Source organism: Lissotriton vulgaris, unplaced genomic scaffold (genome assembly GCF_964263255.1).
Source record: "Lissotriton vulgaris unplaced genomic scaffold, aLisVul1.2 SCAFFOLD_293, whole genome shotgun sequence".
In the NCBI taxonomy this organism is placed as follows: domain Eukaryota; kingdom Metazoa; phylum Chordata; class Amphibia; order Caudata; family Salamandridae; genus Lissotriton; species Lissotriton vulgaris.
In genome coordinates, this window is record NW_028254211.1 from 1,359,317 (window position 1) to 1,386,415 (window position 27,099).

Here is a 27,099-nt window from a genome sequence, read left to right on the forward strand (position 1 = left end):
TAATCACTCACTGTAAAATAGAAAGTGCCATATTTGAAACCATTGACACACCAATAGAAATTTCTAAACACCCACTCAGATATTCATAGAACTATACACACATCTAATCACTTACCTATAGATTCAGTGTTATATGCAGTGAATAATCAACAGAACACTATCAAATATATTTATACGCCTATTTCAACATTACACACCAGCACATATTGTATTCACTTATAAAGACATCCTTCTGACTTATGCAAACAATTGATTATACTTACATTTACTCACCTACACACTTATACAAACACCACTTCAACTATTTATATAGGTAGTAACTCACACTTAGTGTGTTATAAAATAACTATTACAAGTATACAGTTATCCATATAGTGACTCATACAATCACTAAGTATTAGGCACACTTAATTAGATATAACTGTCGCATACACTGCCTTTTTTTTCAAGTTTAATGGAGATGTACCATTGAGAGAAATATTTCATCACCACCACACCCATAAACATATACACTCACTGAAACAACTGTTATAACATGTAGTCTTAACCTCATATACCTACTGAATGAACTATTCACACATTTTTTGGCAATCACACCCCCCCCACCAAACCACATAGACATTCATTTACCCATATAAATACTCAGTTAAGAAACCAATAACAAATATAGTCTTTAACATAGCAATTAATACAAAGCAATAAAGACTTTCACACAGTTTAGTAACTACACATTATATATAGTGAGACTCTACAAATTAGTCAAGGAAACAATCAATGACACTGTTACTAAATCCACCATCCACACATTTATATTTATATATCCATTCTTTCTTCAATGCAAAGTAGTGTATTTATAATACATATTTAAATATCAAAGCAAACCGCATTCACTGGATGATGTCATCAGTGATGTCATCAGTGATGTCACTGACCATGTCATGAATGATGTAATATGTGACATCATCAGCAGTGGATTGCGGGCGCGCGAGTTATAGTAAGTACAACTAACTATAACGGGGGAAGTTCAATGGTTTTGTATGAGTAAAATGTGTAGCTAACTGTAATATATATATATTTATATATACGTGCGCGGACGTGCGCGGACCTTCGCGTGCGCGAGCTGCATGCTGATTGGCTGCCAATGTCTGTCAACACTCCAAAACAGAAATTGTTGGCAGCCATCTTGTGCCTCGGTAGACTGAGGCACAAGAAAGCAGAAAAACAAATGTGTAGAACTCAAAAAGGGGACAGGGTAGAAGCACCCTGACCCCCTAGGCCTGCTCAGGGGGTCCCACTAGGACCAACCAAGGCAAAAAAAATAAATGCTTTTTTTCCGAAAAATCGCGGGGTGCGCGTACCGTGCGCGCACGGGTCCGCGTACATATGCATATGGTACGCGGACGGTGCCCGTACCTTTCTGAGAAAGCTGCATGCGTATTGGCTGTCAACAATCCAAACCAGGAAGTGTTGGCAGTGATCTTGTGCTCATTAGACTGAGGGATAAGAAAGCAGAAAAACAAATATGTAGAAGATAAAAAGGGGGCAGGGTAGAAACACCCTGACCCCCTAGGCCTGTTAAGGTGGTCCCACAAGGACCCCCAAGATAAAATTATTATTTTTTTAAAAACCCGGTATGTTTTTTTAAAAATTACCCCTCAGGGGGACCAAATCGCGGGGGCATAGTGATAAAGAAGTGTGGGGGGTGCCCAATCCCCCCCACACTCCCCCGGGGACTGCCGCCCTCCGGGGCAAAGCAATACAGTCCCCTGGCGCATACTGGAGGCTCTTGGTGGGCTAATTGGCCCCCAGGGACCCCCTGTATGCAAGGGGAATTAGTTCCCCCTCTTCAAACATGCACGGGGGCTGCGTTGCAAAGAGGTGTAAAAAAAGGTGTGGCCTCATTACACCTCTCTGCAATGCAGCCCCCTGGCGCATACTGGAGGCTCCTGGTGGGCTAGTTGGCCCCCAGGGACCCCCAGTATGCAAGGGAATTAGTTCCCCGTCTGCAAATGCGCCAGGGGGCTGCGTTGCAGAGAGGTGTAACAAGGAGCATAGCCTCATTACACCTCTGTGCAATGCAGCCCCCTGGCGCATACTGGAGGTTCCAGGTGGGCTAGTTGGACCCCAGGGGCCCCCAGTATGCAAGGGGAATTAGTTCCCCATCTTCAAACATGCACGGGGGCTGAGTTGCAGAGAGGTGTAAAAAAGGGTGTGGCCTCATTACACCTCTCTGCAATGCAGCCCCCTGGCGCTTACTGCAGGTTCAAGGTGGGCTAGTTGGCCCCCAGGGACCCCCAGTATGCAAGGGGAATTAGTTCCCCCTCTGCAAACACGCCCGGGGGCTGCGTTGCAGAGAGGTGTAAAAAGGGGCGTGGCTTCATTACACCTCTCTGCAATGCAGTCCCCTGGCGCATACTGGAGATTCCTGTTGGGCTTTCAGGTCTTATATAGTTAGGAATTAGCATTAAAAAAAACTTTGAAATTCACTGAAAAAACCAAAGGTTTCATGCATTATATAGTTAGGAATTAGCATTTAAAAAACCTTGCAAATTCACTGAAAAAGCCATAGGTTTCAGGCCTTATATAGTTAGGAATTAGCATTTAAAAAACCTTTGAAATTCACTGAAAAAACCATAGCTTTCAGGCCTTATATAGTTAGGAATTAGCATTTAAAAAACCTTTAAAATTCACTCAAAAAACTATAGGTTTTAGGGGTGTTATAGTTAGCTGGACATTTCACTCATACAAAACCATTGAAATTGCTCCTATATAGTTAGTTGTACTAACTATATTTCGCGCACCCGCAATCCACTGCTGATGATGTCACATATTACATCATTCATGACATGGTCAGTGACATCACTGATGACATCTCAAATGACATCAATGATGTAATATGTGACATCATCAGCAGTGGATTGCGGGCGCGCGAGTTATAGTTATAGTTACTCCCAGACCCTAATTACAAGGGAACCGGCACTCGAAATCAGGGGCTCAAAACCTGTTTATTAGGACAGTTCAAATCAGACACTCTGGACACATGAGGCTTATCTGTACACATGTGCGATATTGCTGTATATAAAAAAAATAGGGCCATATTATCAAGCAAGGGCGATACATTATCGCCGCTTTTATCGGCAAGAAACTGCCGCTAAAGCGGCGATAATGGGCCCATGTGAATTCCCATAGAAGCCCAGGTTAACAGCAGAAACTGGGCTTCCATGGGAATTCACAAGGGCATATTATCAAGACCATTATTGCCACTTTAGCTGCAGTTTCCTGCCGATAAAAGCGGCGATAATGTATCGCCCTTGCTTGATAATATGGCCCATAGTTTCTTTACGTTTCAGTACCCTCGTGTTTTGTAGTGGCATATGTAAAAACCGGACTGGAATGCCATTCACATCCTCAGCTGCAAAGCAGGCATTTAGAAGTTGTGTGAAAAAAACAAATGGCACGCATTAAAGTCTTACTTTTATAATACAGTTATTCACTGTAAATGCCGCCTTGTGTGTTAGTTAAAAGGCTCCTGTCATATAAATCATGTTTCAGATCTTGGAGGGGCATATCCACTCTCGTAAACTAAAAGAAATGTCAATTTCTTCATTCAGTTAAACATGTTACACTTTCCAAACAGCTTACTCACGAAAGGCGGCTGCAATGTTCCACTTTAATCCCTGTGTCAGGTGTAACTCAATCCGACAATCAGTTTTGAGGTCCCCTTACCTCACCGCCAGGCCAGTGCCATATATATATCTTAACGGGAGATGTCGAACTGTCCGCCCGTGGTGCCAGTGAGGGAGTCAAGTCAAGTCAAGTTAAAATTTGTATAGCGCACTACTCACCCAGAGGGTCTCAAGGCGCTTGAGGGAGGGGGTTCGCTATTTATCAAACAGCCATGCTTTGAGTTGTTTTCTGAAGGAGAGGTGGTTCTGTGTAAGGCGGAGGTGGGTGGGAAGACAATTCCAGGTTTTGGCTGCTAAGTAGGAGAATGATCTTCCTCCCATGGTGGCTCTTCGGATGCGTGGGATCGCGGCGAGGGCTTGATTGGACGATCGTAGATGGCGGGTGGGGGTGTAGAAGGTCAGGCGCGTGTTGAGGTAGCTGAGTACTAGGTCGTAGAGGGCCTTGTGTGCGTGGGTGAGGAGACGGAACTTGATTCTCTTGTTGACGGGGAGCCAGTGAAGGTCTCTCAGGTGACCGGAAATGTGGTTGTGGCGTGGTATGTCTAGGATGAGTCGGGCGGAGGCGTTCTGAATGCGTTGGGAGTTTTTTCTGTAATTTGGCTGTGGTTCCGGCGTAGAGGGTGTTTCCGTAGTCCAGTCGGCTTGTGACAAGTGCTTGGGTGACCGTCTTTCTTGTTTCGGTGGGGATCCATCGGAAGATCTTTCGGAGCATGCGTAAGATGTTAAAGCAAGATGACGAGACGGCGTTGACTTGTCTGGTCATTGAGAGGGAGGAGTCTAGTATGAATCCTAGGTTGCGAGCATGGTCCGTAGGTTTGGGCGCACTGCCTAGGGCCGGAGGCCACCATGAGTCGTCCCGTGCGGAAGGGGATGATCCAAGGATGAGGACTTCCGTCTTGTCTGAATTCAGTTTTAGGCGGCTGTTCTTCATCCACTCGGCTAAGTCTTACATCCCTTCGTGTAGGTTGGTTTTGGCGGTGTTTGGGTCTTTGGTGAGGGAGAGGATCAGCTGTGTGTCGTCAGCGTAGGAGATGATGTTAAGGTTGTGCTGGCGTGCGATGGATGCGAGGGGGCTCATGTAGACGTTGAAGAGGGTGGGGCTGAGGGATGATCCTTGTGGTACTCCACAGATGACTTCGGAGGCCTCTGACCTGAAGGGGGGGAGGCGGACTCTCTGGGTTCTTCTGGCGAGGAACGAGATGATCCAGTCCAATGCTTTTTCTTGTATCCCGACGTTGCTGAGGCGTTGTACGAGGGTGCTATGGCAGACCGTGTCAAACACTGCTGAGAGGTCCAGGAGGATGAGGGCAGCTGTTTCCCCGTTGTCGAGTAGTGTTCGGATGTCGTCTGTGGCTGCGATGAGGGCGGTCTCAGTGCTGTGTTTTGCTCGGAAGCCGGATTGTGTGGGGTCGAGGGAGCCGTTAAGACTCGAGGAAGGCGGTGAGCTGGTTGTTGACAGTCTTCTCTATGACTTTGGTAGGGAATGGGGGGAGCGAGATGGGGCGGTAGTTCTTAAGTTCGGTGGGGTCTGCTGTAGGTTTCTTCTGGAGGGCACTGAGTTCGGCATGTTTCCAGCTTTCCGGGAAGGTAGCGGTGTTGAAGGAGCAGTTCATGATGTCCCGGAGTTGGGGTGCGATGACGGAGACGGCCTTGTTGAAGATGTGGTGGGGGCATGGATCGGTTGGTGACCCGGAGTGGATGGAATTCATCAAGCGGATGGTGTCTTCGGTGCTGATTGGGGTCCAGGCGCAAAGGGTGGTGGTGGGGGGCTTCAGTTCGGTGGTGAGGGGAGTGGATTGTTCGCCGAAGCTGTTATGTATGTCAGCGATCTTGCTGTGGAAGAACGAGGCTAGAGAGTCACAGAGTTCTTGAGAGGGGGTGATGTCGTTGGTGCCGGCGCTGGGGTTGGTAAGCTCTTTGACTATGCTGAAGAGTTCCTTGCTGTTGTGGGCGTTGTTGTCGAGTCGATCCTTGAATGCTGATTTCTTGGTGGATCGGATCAGCTGGTGGTGTTTGCGGGTGGCGTCCTTGAGGGCGGTCATGTTGTCTGTGGTTGGGTTTTTTCGCCAGGCTTTCTCGAGGGTGCGGCAGTTTTGTTTTTTGAGTTTTTGAGGTCGTCATTGAACCAGGTGGCTTTTTTGTTTCCTGGCTTGTTGAGGTAGTTTTTCACGGGTGCTAATTTGTCAGCGCAGCGGGTGATCCATTGTGCGAAATTGATGGCTGCATGGTTTGGGTCCGATGATCTGGTGGGAGGGGTTAGGTTTAGCGCTGTGGTGAGCTGGTCGGTGGTAATTTTGTTCCAGTTTCTGCGGGGGACTTGTTGTGGGTGGTGGTGTGTCGTGGTTTTTCTGAAGTTGAAGTGGACGCAACTGTGGTCCGTCCAGTGGAGTCCTGAGGCGTGATTGAAAGAGATGTGCTTGCTGGAGGAGAAGATTGCATCGAGCGTGTGTCCGGCGTAATGGGTGGAGGTGTTTACCAGTTGTTTGAGTCCGAGATTGGCGAGGTTGTCCAGAAGGGTGGTGGTGTTGCTATCGTTGTTCTTTTCCATGTGGAAGTTGAGGTCCCCTAGGAGAATGTAGTCCTCGAAGGAGAGGGCGTGTGGGCTGATAAAGTCAGTGATGTCTTCGCTGAATTCTGTGCGGGGTCCTGGGGGTCTGTAGATGAGGGTGCCTCTAAGTGTAGTCTTGGGGTCGATGTGAATCTGGAAGTGGAGATGTTCGGCGGCTGTGAGGGTGTCGTCAGCGCTGGTCGTGATGCGGATGGAGTTCTTGTGGACGATGGCGATGCCTCCTCCTTTTTGGTTGATGCGGTCCCTTCGGATGATCTTGTAACCGTCCGGGATGGCTATGGAGATTTCGGGCACTGATGAGACGTTCATCCAGGTTTCCATGAGAAAGGCGACGTCCGGATTCATGGTGTCAAGTAGGTTCCATAGTTCAATGGCGTGTCTGTGGACCGAGCAGGTGTTGAGCAGGGTGCACTTCAGGTGGTTGTTGTTTGCGCTCTGTTTGGCGTTATTGGTTGTAGTAGGGAACCTGATGCAGCTGAACTTACAGGATTGGCAGGTGAAGGGTCCATGGGCACGTCCTGGGGCGGCTTGGTGGCAGTCTGGGAGTCGGCCGGTGTTGAATGCAGTGAGGGTTGCGGCGTCGTACGTAAGGTGGGTGAAGTGGTTTTTGCGGGGTCCAGGGGGTCTGGCTCTGGGCGCGGGCCAGGCGCGGACGGGCTTACCTTTGGCGCGCCTTTGGCGCGCATAGGGCACACACGCTGCGCGTGAGCGCTGCACGCAAGTGCATCTGTCATAAATGGAGAGTGGAAGGGGGCGGAGCGAGGGAGGAGCAGCTGGGAGGCGGGAGCGGGGTGGCGAGTGGGGAGGGGATCGATTGTAGGTGCTGTAGGGAGCGGGGGTGGGGCCGCGGGGGAGCAGCGGCTGGGAGCAGGGAGGAGAGACGAGCTGGGACAACAAAATGGCACCAAACAACAACAAGGTGCTGCAGGGCGAGAACGGGGCACAGAAACTAATTCAGGCAGCAAATACGATCAGCAACAGAAACGTGAAGCACAGTCTGGCACACAGATTAATTTTAGAAGCAAATACGATCAGCAGCAAATACGCGATGCACAGGCTGGCACACAGATTAATTTTAGCAGCAAATACGATCAGCAGCAAATACGATACCACAGGCGAGATCGGGGGCACAGTCAAGCACAGAGTGTGGAAGCGCTACAAGGATGGCCAGCGCCGGCGGAGGTAAGGGCACTCATGTAGGGGCAGGCGGGGGACGGGGCAGGCGGGGGACGGGACGGGTCGAAAAGTCAAAAGTTTGGCTGATGTCTTTAAATATTGACTTTGCCAGCGTATGTTATAACCAGGTTCTCGACGTTGATCATTCCCGGATTAGCACCACGTGTCTGTTATTATGCCAACAAAGCATCAGTGTACTGTACTGGATGGTTTCTCCTGAGTGAGCCCTGTGTTGGTTGTTAGGATGGGATGGTTATTGCATGCAACTGCAGCGATGAGCCACTAAGACAACAGGAGACCAACCTTGGGGGCTGTCGTGCAATGGATCAACAAGGCTGATCCTTCTGTTTCCTACATAATGGCATACATCTGAGTTTCTGTTCTACCCAGTTATAAGAACCTGATGACTCTATTAGACCCCCATATATGCCAGAGACGGGTTGTAATTTACTCTCTCTCAAATAGATACTTCATAAATGGATCTTGAGAATTCGAAGTAAAAGAGCGTGTGAACCTTAGTATGAATGAAAAAGTGTAGTCCTCTAAGAGATAAGTTCTATGTCTTCACTTTGGCCACTTCTTTGAATTGGCCTATCCCCTAACTTAGGGGATGGTATCCTGGGAGTTATCTGCGAATATCTAAACCAAGACTATTTAGTGATGTGCCTATACATTTGATGACAATAAAATGTTCAGAAATGGTACATGAATTATGAATCTATATGTATTAAATCGTATGAGAATTTCGAACATGCTTAAGTGTCTAAGATGTTAAATTGATATGTATTTAATTCTTTGAATTACCTGATATGCTTAAAAACACTTTGTTTGAACTTTTCAGCTAGTGTGTTCCCCTCCCCCCTCATCTCTGCCAGCCTGACGAAGGTGCCTCACACCGAAACGCGCGTTGGCGTTACTACGGCATTACTACCAAGAACGGCAACAGTATTTCACCTACTTGCCCTCCCTAAGTTGCACCCGCGTCCCTGCAACCATAATTCCATCTTCTTTGTTGCAGACAAAACGAGATTTACCCTTGTGAAGTGATTGAACATGTTAGAGTATGAATGACCCCTGTTCGATATGAGTGTCTGTTGAGCCCCCTGAAAATCCCCCTGAGTGAGTGGAACACCTAATTCCCCTAAGAATTTTCTTTCCCCCATGAAATGATGAACTGTATTTATGGTTTTATTAATTCTTGAACCTGTTATTCTTTGATTGTTTTGTAAATACGACAAATTGCACTAAAACAAATAATAAACAAAAATATATATATTTTCTATAAAAAGATGAATTGACTGCGGTCCATCTGTTGTCTTGGTCTCAGATATTAATTGGATATTGCTCCCCCCTAACCAGAATTGGATCCTATATAGGACCTCTAATTATCTTCCCTGGCAGGGTGATCTTTTCTAATTGCTTAATAGTAATTTTTACCCCTACACTATCCAACGCTTTCTCTACTGTTGCACTCTCTGGAGTGGGAATAGTAATGTTTACCCCTACGCTATCCAACACTTTCCCCACTGTTGCACTCACTAGATTTGGAATAGTAATTTTTACCCCTACGCTATCCAACGCTTTTCCTACTGTTGCACCCTCTGGAGTGGGAATAGTAATTTGTACCCCTACGCTATCCAACGCTGTCCCTACTGTTGCACCCTTTAGAGTGGGAATAGTAATTTTTACCCCTACGCTATCCAACGCTTTCCCTACTGTTGCACTCTCTGGAGTGGAAATAGTAAGTTTTACCCCTACGCTATCCAACGCTTTCCCTACTGTTGCACTCTCTGGAGTGGGAATAGTAAGTTTTATCCCTACGCTATCCAACGCTTTCCCTACTGTTGCACTCTCTGGAGTGGGAATAGTAAGTTTTACCCCTACGCTATCCAACGCTTTCCCTACTGTTGCACTCTCTGGAGTGGGAATAATAATTTTTACCCCTACGCTATCCAACACTTTCCCTACTGTTGCACTCTCTGGAGTGGGAATAGTAATTTTTACCCCTACGCTATCCAACACTTTCCCTACTGTTGCACTCTCTGGAGTGGGAATAGTAATTTTTACCCCTACGCTATCCAATGTTTACCCTACTGTTGCAGTTGCTGGAGTGGTAATAGTAAATGATAACCTCTTGCAATGCTACAGTAAAAATATTGTATACTAGCAGCCCGTCCCGACGTTGCCCGGGAGCAATTAGGCTTCAGGGCCCCCTCCCGCCCCGCTTTTGTAACCTGCACACGTCACTTTTTCCTCCTGTAATTTACTTTGCTTCAGGGCCCCCGCCCGCCCCACCTTTGTAACCTGCACACGTCACTTTTTCCTCGTGCACACGTCATCCACCCCCTTCCCTCCACTCCATCCAAGGGACGCAGGTATTCGTGAAGGAAATATTAACCACATCAGCCTTGTTGATCCATTGCACGACAGCCCCCAAGGTTGGTCTCCTGTTGTTTTAGTGGCTCATCGCTGCAGTTGCATGCAATAACCATCCCATCCTAACAACAAACACAGGGCTCACTCAGGAGAAACCATCCAGTACAGTACACTGATGCTTTGTTGGCATAATAACAGACACATGTGCTGCAAATCCGGGAATGATCAACGTAGAGAACCTGGTTATAACATACGCTGGCAAAGTCAATATTTAAAGACATCAGCCAAACTTTTGACTTTTCGGCCCGTCCCGTCCCCCGCCTGCCCCGTCCCCCGCCTGCCCCTACATGAGTGCCCTTACCTCCGCCGGCGCTGCTCCCGCCTGTCCGCCCCGGCCCCCGCCTGCCCCTACCTGAGTGCCCTTACCTCCGCCGGCGCTGCTCACGCCTGTACGCTCGCACCACCGCTCCTCCCCTGCGCCATGTCCGCCGCTCCTCCTCCGCCGCCGGTCCTCGGCTCCTGACATCACCGCTCCTCCCCCGCGCCATGTCCGCCGCTCCTCGGACGCCGCTCCTCCCCGTGCTCCTAACGTGACCACGCACGTCACGGCCGGCGCTACTTTTGAGGGACTACTTTTTTTTAACCCCTTCCATGCTCATGACGAGCTCAGCTAGTCATGCAGTACACTGCTCGTGTGCTCATGACGAGCTCAGCTCGTCATGAACAATGGGATTCAAGGGAGATCAGCACTCTGGAGGAATTGCCTTAGCATTGAAGGTGTTAATCTAGCATTTTAAATAATGTTTATTTTTTTAATTTATGTAGCCTATAACCATCTACACACCCTGCCGATTTCAACGGTGTATTGGGTGTGTGATTGGCGCAGTGGTTCCAGAGTTTACCCACCTCAAAGCCTGAAAGTTTCAGCTTTATTATAGTAGTATAGATATAGATATAGATATAGATTTGTAATTAATATTATGTTAATATATATATATATATATATATGTGTTAAAAAATCAAGTTGTATTTTTATTTTTTTAACTTAAATTAATTATTTAATAATGTTTAAGTATTTTTAAGTATGTTTTAATTATATTTATTTCATTAATTTTAAATTATTTTTACGTTATTTTAATATATTCGATATTTTTATTAAGTATATATATTTATTCAATATTTTTGATATGATATTTTTGTACCTACCTGTTTGTAGATAGGATTTCGATATTTTGTCTCTATATTTTTACTTCGATATTTTTTTCGTCTATATTTTTGTATTCAATATTTTTTCAGTGATCCTCTAAATATATATACAGACTACAATGGACTTCCATACATTGTTCAAAACTCCTCTCTATCTACCTACTTATCTAAATAACTGGTTCTGCTCACCACTGCAATTCAATTAATCTAGCCCTATTCAAAACACTAGAGTAAACACAGGAGATGTTGAGAGCACAAACCTACAAGGAAAATAAAGTGCATATTACTAATCTTCTACTTAATTTCCTCTAACCTTGACTTCGGAGTAGCGTTCTACTAGCCACAAACCATTCACCACCTCATTAGGAGTAGTAGGGGCTGGGACGCAGCTTCCGAGGGGGTGTTTGGGGTTTTACACCACCTAACTAATGTATTCTGCAGTAAAGAGTTGGGTACAGGTGCTTTAAGTCATGTATGGTGAGGTGTTTGACGGATTTCACTTGGGATTTTTAGATACACCCAAAAACAAAAACACGCACTATTTTTTCTGTTTTAAAGGGCTTAAAAAATGGGTATTTTACAAAAAATGTAATTGCAGGTACCCCTTATAATCCGCACTCCTCTCCCTTTCTACTGCTCCGTAAGCACCCCCTCCTGTCTTGCTTTTCGTATGTATTTACTTTAACCACCGTCATTGTTGCGAAATCGAAGGCTTACCCCCACCCAAAATCTTATTGACCATGCTGCGCCCCCGAGTAAGGGCTTTAAAAATACAATTTTAAATACGATAATAAGGAATGACATACAATTACGGGCAATAGGTGATGGTGCGCTGGGGGGGGTGGGGAGGGCGGTGGGGTAGTTGGTTGGTTGCAAGATTTGATTTAATTTGTATTGCCTTGTCTCCTGTCTTTACTAATGTAAAATTGTCAAAGTCTAAAATCTGTATCTTGTATGCGGCAGTTGTCTCTGGGGTTCAGAGATCTACATTATACGTGTTATTTTGATGAATAAAATCTGTTTAAAAAAAAATGAAGGGCAATAAAAAAAGGAGAAATAGCAGATGCTGTATGAAAACCACGGCACAGAAGCAAAAATTCAATCCTGTTGCTTAAGGATGGCAGCTAAACCAATCTCACATCATGCAATCCTACTTCTCAAATTGCAGCCCATATTATGCTCTGGCATTTGAATACCGCAGACAGCATTAAAAGCAAACCTAAAAACAAGCAATTGTAATGCAATCGGTCTCGCCTTTGGGACCTTATATGTATTTAGCCATGCAGCACATTAGCCTGGGTGCTGAAACATATACTGTTCATTAACATTGAGGGGAAGTAAGCACCAAACTGCGTGACAAGCCAGGTATTGGAACACATGGAGAGAAATATTCCCTTTCAGCGGGAAATGGTATAGTCCAAAGCTCTGTTTTTAATATAAAATCAGGGCCTTCGGTGGTCATATCACTGAAAATACAAGATTTGAAAAACATTGTCTACAGGGGCTCGTGGAAGACAATTTCTATGGACTGGAATCTAGAGAATGCTAAAGTGATTCTGGTATTTTTCTGACTTCTGCTGGTCGTTTTCTATCAAGAAAGCCAAATAGAGGCAGTTGCAAGAAGAAGAAAAAAAGAAAGTCCCCCAGCAGAAAGCAATTCTGGTATTTTACTGAACTCTATTGGTCGTTTTCTATCAAGACAGTTAAATACAGGCAGTTGAACAAGCAGACAGTATTCAATCAATACTGTCAATGGAGGCAGTTGAACAGAACAAAGTGCCTAAGAGGAAGCAGACAAATCCTAGGGCTGATTTCCAGAGCCGACACAGTACATACATATATAAGAATATACAAGAGGTCTTGAATGCTCAACCTTTGCTCATTGAGATTGTCAAGGGCAATGTTGTTAAGCACAAAGATGTCACAGCAAAACACGAAGAATGGCATGTGCTCTATTGTAGCGTTGTCTTACATAACAAACATTACCTGCAAGTGCTTCACGATATTCACTACTTCTCTGGTGGAGTACGGATATGTGATGATGCCTTGGTCAGCCATGCTCCTCAGCTCACCAAAAGCAGCTACTAATTTCTGCAAGACGGGCTCGGGAACGTTGGGTCCATACTGCCTGAGCATAGCAAGCTCTGATTGGGGCACTGGATTATCCACCGCATGGCAACTGAAAATGTCACCTGCAAATATTACAATAAACACAGAAACAATTGTAACTGATTATTCAAAAATTGCCCTTCCTGTTATGATGGATCTATCGGGCATCAGTATGTATTTAAGTATATTTTGTGAAACTAACTCCTGGCATTCAATACAAATATCCACATAGCGCTATTTAAATTCTACTCTAAAACAACAGAATACAACACAAAGCATTTATGTGAGAGCATCCTTGGCACATGTGGGGCCTCTGCTCTCCTCCAAACATGCCTATAATGTTATATGAGCAAACACCAATAAGTAGGAAATTCCCCTAATATTCTCAGAAAGGGGAGGTGGGAATGACATTACAGCTAATGGTTTGGGTAGGATCATACTCTCCAAGCAAGGAAACATACCGGGCTGGATTTTAGAGCGTACACTGGAAAACTACATAAAGTCCTGGAAAGAATGCATTATCTTAAATTCATCTTTCTAAAATACAATCCACACATTTTTCACACAAATTCTAAAAAAGTGCTGCTGTTCAGTGCTCTCAGTTCTCCCTACAAATGTGCATTCCATATAGTGAATAAAATATTTCCAAACTTTAGAAAACTTTTTACCCCTCTCCACCCTCTTGGCATATAAATATTCTTTGTTATAAAACATAAGCAACATATTCAACCATATTTGAAATTCAGCCAGGTCCCTTGATTTCCAGTGATTAGTTATCACTGACCGAGCTATTAAGATCACTATATACCACCAAACTCACATGTTTTATACCCAGAATCTTCGAGCTTCCTAAAAGTATAGATTTAGCATTCGGTACAAGAGAAATTTGTAAAACCTTCTGAAAATATGTTAAAACCTCTTCCCAGAACCTAAATAATTTTCGACAGCTCCAAATCATTTGTTCCCACGTACCCACTAGGTTACATCTAAGACAGCTATTCGGAATATTTACATAAACACTTGTGCAATTTCTTAGGGGTATAGTATACTAACCATGAGGAGTACATCTGAATTCATTTGAATTTAGCCCCCTTAAACATCTGGATATTAAAGACCAACATTTCTGACTAGTCCCCCTAAGCTTCATTCCCTTCAATATTCTTCCTCCACTTTTCTTGAGAGATAAGAAACATATCAGCTTTTTTGTGAAAAATATGAAGCCATCTTGCCCATTGCCCAAGCCTTTTTTTCTGATTTTATATTACCATTGTTCTCTCCCATCATTCCTCTATCGGAAGCGGGAGGACTTTCTTGAGTACACTTTGTATTTGAAGATATTCTAGGATATTGAAGACCTAGGCTGAGGAAGATATTGTCTGCCTTTCTTCCCAAGAAATTATTTCATTAATATAATTGAACCAGTCTCCTACTCTCCCCAAATTATCTCTTTCCCATTTTCTTACTGTTTGCTGTAACTCTAAGGTGCATAAAGATTAGAAGGAGAGCTCTGCATGAATCTGTGGGATATTCCCATATCTGTTTTTGCTTCAGCTTAAAAAATTACATTGTTTTGTATCTAACCTGATTGGGGTTTCTCTGTTAGGGTTTGAAAAAAGTTTGGTATGCTGGGACCTCTTTCAACATTTCTTTCATATAAAAATTATCTACCTGTGATGCCTTCGAAATTTTGTGCATTCTAGTATGCATGCCCCAGAAAACGCCAAAGAATACGTTTTCCAATCTGGAAGTGCCATCCCTACTTCTTCCCAGCGAAGATCTAACTTTGATAGGCGTATTCATGGATTGGCCTTATTTCATATGAACTAAGAAATCCTTGCATTCAGTTTTGAGAAAAAACATAAGTTATGTAAACTGGAATGGTCATAAATTAAAAATTGAATAAGGGCAAAATATGCATCTTAATCATTGCAACCCTGCCAGCAATCCAAATTGGTAGCTTCTGCCACATGTCTAATTTATCCCTGATCTTCCTTACTGAGGGGATATCATTCACATTATAAAGATAGTCAAGATCCTCAATAACCTTAATCCCCAGATACCTACTGGGGCTGTTGCTATAGGACTTCTGAAGAACTTCAGGCAGGTTCTTCACGTAAGTGTTGAAAATCAGCATCTCTGTCTTTGCATTGTTATTGGTATAAGCTGCAACCGTTGGAAAATTGTCTAAAAGTTCAAAATCTTCCTTAATGGCTGCAGGGTCTTATTGACGATATAATACCAGACCATCCACATACAGCTTGAGTCTAGGAGAATCTGGTACCAGAGCTCGAAAACTTCCCATCTTCCTCGGAGGAAACATGCAAGGGGTACAATAAAAGCGGCAAACAATAAAGGTGGCAATGTATACCCTTTTCTTGTATCCTGAGAGCTATCTATAATCATTTAATGCCAGTTGTGGTTTGGAGCCCTGATATATTCTAGCAATCATCCTAATAAGTTGACCAGGAAATGTCATTATTTCCCTGATTCTGAATAAAACCTCCCAGTTCCCCAAATCAAAAGCTTTTTCAGCAACCATGGACAAGATTACAGTTGGAACCTGGTGAGTCGCACAGTAATCCATAGCTTCAGTTAGGAAATGTGCATTAGAGAATAATTGGCATGTAGGTACAATCCCATTTTGATCTACTGTCACCAGATCCGCTATTACCTCAGATATTCTCTTAGCAAGGATTTTCATTAAAAGATTATAATCTGAATGAAGTAAAGTGATGGGTGGTAAGAATGCACCTGCTTCGGGTTCTTTTTCATTTTAGGAAAGCAAATTAAGATTCCTTTATTAACTGAAGGGGGAAATGCCCACCCCTTTAAAAACTGGCCGAACAGCTTTGAAGGTGGATTCTTTAGGTATTGAATCATTAATGAGTACCATTCGGAGGGGTAGCCATACTTACCTAAGCTCCCTTATCACCTCTATCACCTCCTCTATTTCTATAAGGAGAATCAGATTGCCCGCAGCTTCCATTGCAAATAAGGAAATTTAAGGCAAGTTAAAAACTGTTACAATATCTTCATCCAAATGATTGTCTTCTTCAGAGATTTTACAAATGTATGCGCTTAAAATAGACGCTATTCCTTCTTTATCCCTTTTTTATTTTCCCTGCCCTGGGGTCTTCTATTTTGGTGATATCAGTGGCATAACAAAAGTTTAGGAGGCTCCCCTGCAATGTACATGGAGGGGCCACTGCTTCGGATTTAATCTACTGTGCTGAGGGGACCCCCTGCATATCGGGGCCCCTGCACCACGGGGGCTGCGGGGTCCTGTGTTACTCCCCTGGGTGATATTATTTTTTACCATTTGAGAGTAAATGTGCCAAGCCAGCAATCTACCACTAACCTCTCTCTCCTCATATAGAGGGCGGCCATTGGTCTGGGAGCTTATAATCTCCTTTTCCAACAAGAAAGTCTGTAGTTCCTTCTTGGACACTTCTGTAGCTAATTATTGCTGCTCGTCTAGTATCTGCTGCAGCCCAATTTCTGCACTTTGGAGCGCACTTGAGAGACTTAATATTTTCTTATTCTCTATCTTACTCTTAGCATTTTCATAAACTATAATCTCACCCCTCATTGTTGATTTATACAGCTCCAAAGGTTTTCTGGTGATGTGGAACCTGTGTTCTCCCAAAAAGAAAAAAGAAAAAAAAGAGTTGAGTTCTGTTCCCTATCTCTTCCAAAATATCCTCCTTCAAGAGTAGGGCTTTATTAAAATACCATCTATACATAGGGGTAGTTATATAGGGCATCAGACCTTCCAGGCTGGCTACTGTATGTTCTGAAAAATAGTTAGGGACATCACAGGCCTCTACATTTAGCAAGGAATCAGAGGTAAGATAAAAATCTATCTTTGAAACCATTTGAAACCAGGCAAAGAAGACGATATGGTGTTTCAGGCCGGGGTTCGATCTACACCAGGGTCACAAACACCCATCTTATCCTTTAAACAATTTATGGCTTGCACCATTCCCCGTTTTCCTTTTTCAACCTTGGGGTTCCTCTGATCCAACTACAGAATGTGTGCCCAGTTAAAATCACCCCCAATTACAATATTTTTCAAAAATTGGGCAAGATGGTGAATCAAATCATACATAGACTCCCACTCATCGATAACTAAGCCGCATACAGAAACTAATGTAATTGGCACATGCTCAATTAGCACCTCTACAACCGCTCATCTCCCTTTCTCATCCATTGATGATTTAATAATCTCGCTGCTAAACCTCCTACTTGGTAAAACTGCAATCCCTCTGTGCGCTGCCAAAGCAGCGGAATAAAACAGAAGCTGAAATGGCCCCCATGTGGCTCGCCCCTCTTTTTCCTTAATAATAAATATCTCATGAGGATGCCCTACTAGGGCGAGGAACATGGCGGCGGCAGGCTAACGGCTGCTGCGAGGCTCTGAACCCAAAACGCCCCGGGACGAGTGTTTGGCTGGTCTCTACGCCTTAGAACGCGGATAATCGTATCTAAACAACTGGTGAGATGGATGATTATTTCTATTAATGCATAGCGCTGAGTTTTCCCCGTTCTTCTCTTCTTTGGAGACTTGAGTCTCGGTGAACACGGAGGCACTAGGACCCTGCGTGGTGATCTGGTCGGGATGCGAGAGCGAAGGTACGCAAAGGAGCAAGACACCGGACAGCTGTACCGGATTCCGAGTAAGGGAAGCAGCGACCTACAGAAGCAGGGAAAAAGCAGCAACGGCTCGTCTGCAGAGAAGGGCACAGAAATCACCAGACTCCGGGTAAGCTGCTGCGACATATGGCTGCGCTCGAGATTAGCTTTTTTGTGTCGAGCAAGTACCCCAGTGTGTCGGGACTCCCTTTCAGCAGTATTTAAAAGCGGTGTAGTGGGTGATTGTATGGAGGCAGACAGAAGCATAATTGACCCCCAGAATGTTAATATCACCCCAGTAGAAGCTACTAAGAGAGGAGAAACGTTAGAAGGGGCTGCTTCAATTGTTCATCCCGCAGAACTACCCCTAAAGCAAGTTTCTGCTACTAAAGAAAAAAGAGGAGAAGTAAAGAACCGTTACCAGCTATGGTCTAAGCAAGAGCTTAAGAAGAAGGGGGTTCTCAACTCCACTAATTCAGCTGAGAGAGAGAGTAGTGGTCCGGTACCTATTTCGCCCTACAAACAAAACAGGAAAGGGGGGGGCAAAAAAAGGGAAGTCCAAAGGGATAAAGCAAACGCAAGTACCCAGAGGGACCCCCTCGCTAAAAAAGTTACTTCAAAATAATGGAGCAGGCTCTGAACTCCAAGGAGAGCATTACAGGAACTACGGGAGTTGATACAGGTTTACATGAAACTTAGAACTCTTCCTCTCCATATAAAGCAGAATGATAACATCCTTAGCTTTAGACAATCCTTGAAAACCTGGCTGTTTTCTCAAGCTTACTACTGATAGCACCGCTTTATTCTTTGACTGTCTTGCCTGGTTCCTCCTACAGCGCCATGAAGCCTCCGGGCGTACGAGCGCTTAACAAATCCCAACTAACATTAACAAAATAAATGAAACTACCAAGTCCACTATAACATCAGCCCCCTCACTTCTATCTACTTTTTCTTTGAGTAATAAGTATGCTGTTTTGGACTCAATTCACCCTGGAGAGGGGTCAGGGGTAACTACACAGGAATTCTCTAGGCAGAATCTTGAGTTAGATATAGATATCTTACCGAATGGTGAACGAACGATACAAACGATACAAACTGTTCCCCCTCCTCTGGAAGATTTTGCGGCCACAGATCCAGTAGAATTTCCCTTAAATAGTTCTCCACCTCGGCCTCCACTTAACGCAGGCTCGGGAGAACATGGCTTAATTTCACATCCTGATGAGGCAGCTGGAAGGTATGGAGCGGAAAAAGAAGAGGATAGATTGGGTTCCCTACTGCATACATTGAGAGACGATTTATTGGGAAAATTTGAGATTTCTGAGAAGAACCAGAGAGGCTTACACGACAGATTTGACCTTCTGGAGGCCAACATTGAAGGTATTAATGCAAGAACTAGTGTCCTAGAAGGCAAAGTCACAGCCCTTTCAGAGACCTCTAAAGGAAACTAAAGACATAGATGCCCTAAAAGCGCAGAATCGTACCTTAACAATGGACCTGGAAAGGCTGGAAACCCAAAGCCGACGCAACAACTTGAGGATCCTCAAAATTCCTGAAGGGGTTGAAGTTGAGGACATAAAGGGGTTCATATGTAGACTGCTCCGTGAGGATATTTTAAAGGATCGTCCTGATATCAATCTGGAAGCTGAGATTCAGCGAGTCCATAGAGATCCATTTAGGTTACACCCTGACCGTAAAGCACCTAGGAAGATTCTGGTGTACTTCCAGACTTATAGTGTTAAAGAATTGATCCTCACTAGATGCCTGTCACGTACTTCTTTACATTTTCGAGCCAATCCCTATCAAATAAGGTCAGATATAGGTGGAAAAACTGCTCAAAGACAATGGGAGCTTGGCTCTAGAATGCCGGAACTGCGTTCAATGGGGGCGCAGGTACAAATGAAATTCCCAGCTCTCCTCAAAATAATGTGGAATAATAAAATGTTTACGTGCCATTTCCCAGAGGAAGCTGACGCAATATTAGCTAGGATGAAAGAGCAGAAAGAATAACTGTATCATCATTTAAATTAATTCTATTAAAGAATGGTTAGATAATAAAAAGGAAGAGAAAGGGTGATGGTGTGGGAAATGGGAAATAAGGGAAAAAAGAGAGGTGTGGTGTCCAAGGAGGGGAAAGGGGAAAAATAATAAAAAATAAAAAAAAAGGGGGAAAAAAAAGAGACCAATCCTTAACTTATATGTAGGCGGGGCGTCAGAGGTACAGGGCCTCCTAGGGCGTAATTACGCCAATCAGGAGGGTAGGGTTCCTCGGGGGAGGGAGGGGAGGGTTCACAGGGGAGAGGGAAAAAAACATAAAAAAGTCCTCATTTGCCATAAATCTTTATTTTTCTAGATTCAAATGTTACTATAGGTCACTATGTTCATTACTGGCCGTATACGGAAGGGTAGCAATGTCACATGATGATTTTGTCTAGATGTAACAAAATCCTTTCCTGGAACTTGAATGGTTTGGGGAGCCGTAAGAAACAACAAAATATTTGTCACTTTTTGAAAAATACTGGAGCTTCAATTTTCTCTTACAGGAAACTCACCTAGAGGCAGAGGAATGTAGGAAAATATTTATTAGGTATAAATGGGTTCAGGATATCCTGTGCTCAAAACAAACGGGTGCCACGAGAGGGGTAGCAATAGTAGTAAGCGCCAATAAAGGGATTAGAGTTCATGACTGGACTACAGACCAGTCAGGAAGATGGCTGGCTGCAGTAGTTTCAATAGGTAATGTCAAGTTTCTATGCGGGGTTTACTATGGCCCGAATGAAGACAATGCCTGCTTTTTACAAAAGCTAGAAAAATATATGCTACAGCATACAATTCCTATCATATTAGGAGGTGACTTTAACTTACTATTAGATCCTGAAGTAGATCGCACTTCGAAAGCCAAATATAATTGTCCAAAAAAAACCTTTACAGTCTTGAAAAATATAATGACAGATTATACATTGCGCGACGCATGGAGAGTTAAACATGGCACCCAAAGAGAATATTCCTTTTACAGCAAAAAGTACCGCCAGTTTTCAAGAATAGATTTCTTTTTATTAGACCAATCCTTCTTAGTAAATATTTCTTCTATTTCTTACATTCCAGTGGGTCTGTCAGACCATTCTGCGGTTGAATTAAACATTAATTTCCAAAATAATATTCTAGAATATAGGTGGACACTGGACAGGACTATTCTACTAATTGAAGAGTTTAAGAATAAAATTAAGGAAAATTCAATAGAATTTTTCAGGTTTAATAAAAATACCGCTTCAGATTACATTATATGGGATGCATTTAAGTCTTATATAAGAGGAATTTACGGCTCCCAGATGAATTTAAACAGGAAGCTTAATAAAGAAAAAGACATTCAAGAGCTTAACTTGATTAAAATAAAAGAACAGCAACTTCATTCCGCAACTTTGGATGATAGAACCAGTATACCAAGACTTGAAAAGGAAATATTAGAACTACAAATAAACTTCAGAACAAGAGCTGAAAAAATACTTAAAGATAAATGGGAAGTAAGTAAGTTACGCAACTTTGAATATGGAGAGAAATGTGGGTCTTTGCTAGCGTGGAAGGCTAGGACGGAGAGAAGCAGGAACAGTATTAAATCTTTGATACAACGAGGGACCGGTGTATCCTTAACAGAAGATGCAGAGATTAAAAGGGAAGCCAGATCTTTTTATGAAGAACTTTATCTAGAGAAAACCAATCGACCTGTGGGAGAACTGGATACTTGGTGGATTTTAAGAGACTTGCCACAGTTGAATGATATAGATAAAGCTTTGTTGGTAAAGGAGATATAAGAGGGAGAGATTAGGTCCCAATTGAAGAAGATGGCAAGAAATAAGGCTTCTGGACCTGACGGACTCCCGATAGAGGTCTACAAAGATAGTGTTGAAGAAATTTTAGATCCATTACAGAAACTATTCAATAAAATATTCATTCAGAGAGAACAAATACCGACTTCTTGGCTAGATGCCACAATTTCTTTAATAGCTAAACCAAATAAAGACCCGCAAAGAATTGAGTCATACCGCCCCATTTCGCTTCTGAATTCTGATTTAAAAATATACTCTGGTATCTTGGCGTCCAGACTTGCTAAAGTTATAAAATCAATTATCCATCCAGACCAGAGGGGATTGATTCCTGGCCGTCAATTAAATGAACTTACCTTTCAAGTAATTGGAGCCATAGATTTTGCAATAGAGAAGAAGAAGCCGCTAACCATCGTTGCAATAGACGCGGCCAAAGCGTTCGATCAAGTGAACTGGCTTTTTTTATGGAAGACGATGATAAAATGTGGCTTTCCAGAGATCTTTGTTAAGGGAATTGAAACCTTATATAGGGGCCCGAGAGCTAAGATCTTGGTAAACGGTGGTTTGTCCGACTGGCTGAACATTTGTAGAGGGACAAGGCAGGGATGCCCCTTGTCTCCTCTTTTGTTTGATATATATATTGAGCCTTTTGTTTGTTCTCTAAGACAGGACCCAGTAATCAAACCATTTAAAATAGGAGATCTAACATTTAAGACAGCTCTATACGCAGATGACCTTCTTCTTTATACATCGAACCCGCTGGAAGCAATACCAAGATTATTTAAACTAGCTGAGGAATTTGGTACTTTATCTGGGTATAGTATCAACAGAGATAAAACTGATATTATGTGTTGGAATAATCCTGTTCCTATACCAGAAGCTAAATCCAAGATTAGATACTTGGGTATTCAACTTACTCAAAAACTGGAAGATACTCCTAAGACCAGCTGGGAAATTGTAATAAAAGAGGTTAAAAAACTCCTGTCTAGGTGGAACACCCTACCCTTAAACATCTACGGCAGGGTGAACTTAATTAAAATGATAATTTTGCCAAAGGTAACGTTTCTCTTTAATTCTATTCCCTTAATTTTTAATAAAAAAGATATTCTTAATTTGCAAGGTAGGATAGGCTCTTTTATCTGGGCTACAAAATCTCCCAGGATAGCTTGGAAGAAGTTGAGGAGAGGATTAAAACTTGGTGGTTTGGCACTCCCAGACTTACTTCTTTATTGCTATGCCTTCCAATTCAAAAATCTTAGACTTCTAGCCAATAAGCAGGACTTTACTTCTCACGGTAGACTTTTTCAGGCTATGCTACTAGACCTCCCACATAGTGCAGACTTCTTTTTGTTTAAGTTTGGAGACCAAATTTTTTTTTAAAAAGTTCGACTGAAGCTTTTGAAGACAGCCCTAGATAATTGGATACAGATCCGTTAAATGTTAGGTATTCATTATTATCACTCACAAGCCCCAATTTGGGACTCCCCCGGTACCCCGGAATGTTTGATGGATCAATTAGCTCTTCCATTAAGGAGAGCCGGTCTCTCAAAATGGGGGGACTTTTGTGACGCATCAAAATTATTAAACTGAGAAGTCCTAGTGAGATTAACCGGGGGTACTCTCACGAGATTTAAGTTCTACCAACTGTCGGCCTGGTGGGGGAGCCAAAATTGGAACACAGAAGATGAGAACCCCTTGTTAGATTTAATAAGTGGTAATACGGGAAGGAAGGGGGAGACTGCTCAATGGTATAAAATCTTACTGGAAAGTAAGGATAATTTTGAAACAGAAATTATTAAATTATGGGACCCCTCCACAGTTCAGATTTCAGATAATTTAGTGGAACTTTGGGTAGATTCCTTTACGATGTCTCAAAAAATTATTAAACCTTCAAATTTAAGAAGAAATCACTTATTCACAATGTACAGGGCATATTGGACTCCAGCGAAACTTTCCAAAATGTCAGCGGTACAATACTCTTGTCCCAGATGTAAGTTTCGAGAAGCTAATGATACACATATGTTTGTTGAATGTCCTGAAATAGGTAACTACTGGGGACAAGTGTGTGGTTTCCTGGAAGAGGTACTTTCATTTTCATTTGTATGTACCCCCAGATTGGTTTTCTTTGGTCTCCAATTTGATTATGATAATAACAGCTATATATCACAGTTTATTTTTTATGGGATAGTCATTGCTAGAAGAGAGATCTGTAAAGAGTGGAAGTCGGAACTCCCTCCAAAATTTGCTGACTGCCTTAAAAACATCATTGCGGTGAGTAGATTTGATACACTATGTGGGGGTGAGAAGTCTGTTAATCTTTGGTCGGCCCTGAATGCATGGAGTGAGAAATAAAAAAACTAATAGTCCAATGATTATGCCAGAGGTCATGTGGTCCTGTCCTCCCCAAGTTGCAAGAACCATCACGAGAGGGAGTTGGACGGGTAACAGCCCTACCTCTGGGCAATCTTCATTGGCTATCCACAAACATAAGGGTTTGGAAGGAAGGTTTGTGTCAGTGGCCTGAAGAACGCCTATTTAGAGCTAACATCTACTGGTGGCATATATGAGGACAAAAAAAATAAAAAAATAAAAAATAATAAATATCTCCTGTAGAAACATAAAAGTTGGTTTCTATTTTTCAGCCAATTAAAAATGGCCTTGCATTTCATTCGGATGTTGAGGCCATTGATATTCATAGAGAGAATACTAAACTTATACCCGTCCGTAGAACTCTAATATTTGAGTCATGTCACCATATTGTCCTGCCGGCCCCCCCTCCAATATCCTGGTTCTTCCTACTGCCCACTCTCCGTTTTTGAAAAGTAATATTCAAATTCCAGAAACTGCCTTTTTTAACCCAGGCAGTAGCTCCACTGACAAGCTGATGCCTATCCCCTCCCCCTCCCCACAAGCACTCAATTATCTCTCCCCCTTTTAGGTACCCATGTGCCTTCTTAACCAAGTTTGTCCTGCCCACCTTGACCCTTCAAGTGTGCTGACTGCACTCAGTGCCCTAGTTCCAGCCCCACCACTCCCCACAGTGTCTTGAAAGAGAAAAAGAACAATATCATCTACCATCATACAACACTGAAAGCCAAAAATAGGATAGACTGTATTGCAGTGACGTAGACCATGCAGGTATTTTCTTGCTGCCTCTGCCTCCTGAAAGATCTTAAATGTCCCATTCAACAGCATCTTTAGCACTGGCAGCTGCATTAATATAGTCTCAGTCCCCTCTACTTTGAATGCAGGAATCAGTAATCTCAATTCCTTCCGATGCTTTGAAGCCTCAAAAGTCATATCATGGAAGACCTAGAAACTGAAACTCTCTGGAGACTTGAAGCTCTGCTGTTTTATAGCTTGCGAAAAAAACATTCTCTTGAACTCTAAAGTCTCCAAAGTTCACTAACAATCTGCGTGACAGTGCGGCAATTGCATACTCTGGGAATGGGACACAATGCGCTCTCATAATCGTGAGGTCTTCTTTAAACTCCAGGAGGACATGGGTTCTAATTAAGCTTACTATAACTGCTACTGGTGAGGATGCCAGTGCTTTTCTTTCGGGAATACCCACAAAATGCAAATTCAGTCTCCTTAAGAGGTTTTCCTGGCTTTCTAGTTGGAGTTTCATTGACTGAGACAGCACATTTTTATTTGTTTTAGGTCCTGTATCTCCCCCAGTATAGTAGTCAGCAGTGGCTCAATTTTAATATTGGGAAGCTTAGCTCCTGTTTAAGCGAGAGCCTCTGCAGGGTTAGCCATATCTTTTACATTGTTAGTTGATTCTAGATTTGTGTCGAAGGCTTGAGACACCTGGCACAGTTGGTGAAATACAGGTACTTGAGGTGAACTAGATGCTACTTGGAGAACTGCAGTATCGACATTGCTTGCATTGCAGAGATCTTGACTGGACTGGCTATCATCCCTCCCCGCATTTCTACTTAACTGCAATTCTAGCACCTGTGAGCTGGGGGAGGTTCCTCTGTTTTCAGCCAGGTTCCCACCTCCATTCATACCTCCCTTCCAGCTGAGATCCGTCAATCCCTTAGCCACTGGGGCATTATTGGTTCCAATGTATTATTTCCATTATCATTATTGTGGCTTGTCTGATCACGTCTTACCATCTTGCTGCTGAAGACTGGATCCAATCTGGCACCACCCCCTTCTGTTCCTTTCCCCGAAATTGACAGCGTGGCAAGCGACTGTGTCTTGTGTCTGGTCAGTGCCCTCTGTCAAATATTCCTGCACAACTGCATTCTCCTGGTCAGGCTGCTCACCCAGGCCTGCCAGATCTCTTCAGCAAGTGGTGGGGCTGATGATGAAGCGGACTCCAGTTAAGTCGGGATATTTCCGTCTGCTGCACTTTAGTCATGTCTATCACCGGTGCGCCCCCGCTCGTCCTCTCCTCTAATATTGTCCCCAGTCCTTCAAAGTGAAATGGCTTTGGTCGTTCCATCAGAGGCTCTCTGATTGGTAATGTCTTCCCAGCTCAATTCCTTTGTGGTAATCCTGGGCCCTTTTTTGGGGTGGGGGAAATGTTTTATTCTTGTGCATTAGCTACCCTTAAGTGTTCTCTTGATATCCAACCATTTTTTCAATCAGTGGCTCAGTAGAATCCCACAGGTGCACAATCTCAAGGTTCATCACTTCGTCATTGCGCCTGTCTCCCACTTCTTATAGTGTCCCAATATCCGCCCTTACAGGCTCACAAGCCAAACGGATCCAGCTCCAGTTGTACCCCTTCAGTCTCACCCTCTCCAACTAGCAATATCTCTTTGGTACCCACATTCCTCCTCTATCCCCATATGAAACAGGAGGTAAATAGAGAACGCCATTCATATCATTATTGAGTCTTTGTCAGGACTCAGACCAACTTTGACTAAAATTTGCCCAAGAGGAGCCCTTTACCTCCTTTCCTTAGTGCCCATAATGTCCTTTAGTGTCCATACTAGGTATCTTGTATCTCCCAGCAGAAAGTACCTATTTGAGCTCCTCTTTTTTTTGACTGAGGGGGGATCATGCGAATGGCCATTTTTCCTCCGTCTGCATCAGAGTCGGAGTCAGCAGTGTCCCACCTGACCCTCAATTGCTAAAGGAGGGCAGGTTTGAGGTAGGGAAGGATGACGCATACCTTCACCTAGCATGCATCCGCCAGTAAAGCCACTCCCCCAGCCAGTATGGCCGACGCAACAGCAGCAGCAGCCATGAAAATTCCTTTACAGAGAGTGAGCGAGTGTGTGGCTTGGATCTGTGCAATCCTGAGATCTGCGAAAGCGGTCTCCCTCTAAGCTGCCTTCAACTACCTCAGAACTACTTTGATATTTCATAGAATGTCTAATGAGAGTATCAATTATACACTACAAAGAGATGGTAACAGATGCAATCCCTGTGGGTCCTGACAGAGGGCATTCCTCATCAGACAACTAGCACCCAGAAGAAACTCTCTCAGACCAGTGGAACAGGGATGGCTCAAAAAGGTATTTTTTTGTTTGAGCCACCAAGGGTAGCTTACTCAAGAGACTAAGAT

General features: G+C 43.5%; 1 protein-coding gene across 1 annotated transcript in view; it reads right to left on the bottom strand.

The window, feature by feature from the left end:
- Nucleotides 1–27,099, bottom strand: part of LOC147659640 (von Willebrand factor A domain-containing protein 8-like) — a gene marked incomplete at its 5' end in the record, with an annotated part of 1,204,277 nt that overhangs the window by 683,679 nt on the left and 493,499 nt on the right. Inside the window, one exon of the mRNA XM_086951584.1 lies at nt 13,000–13,205. Coding sequence (XP_086807710.1) covers nt 13,000–13,205 — 206 coding nt within the window. The remainder of the gene's footprint in view (nt 1–12,999; nt 13,206–27,099) is intronic.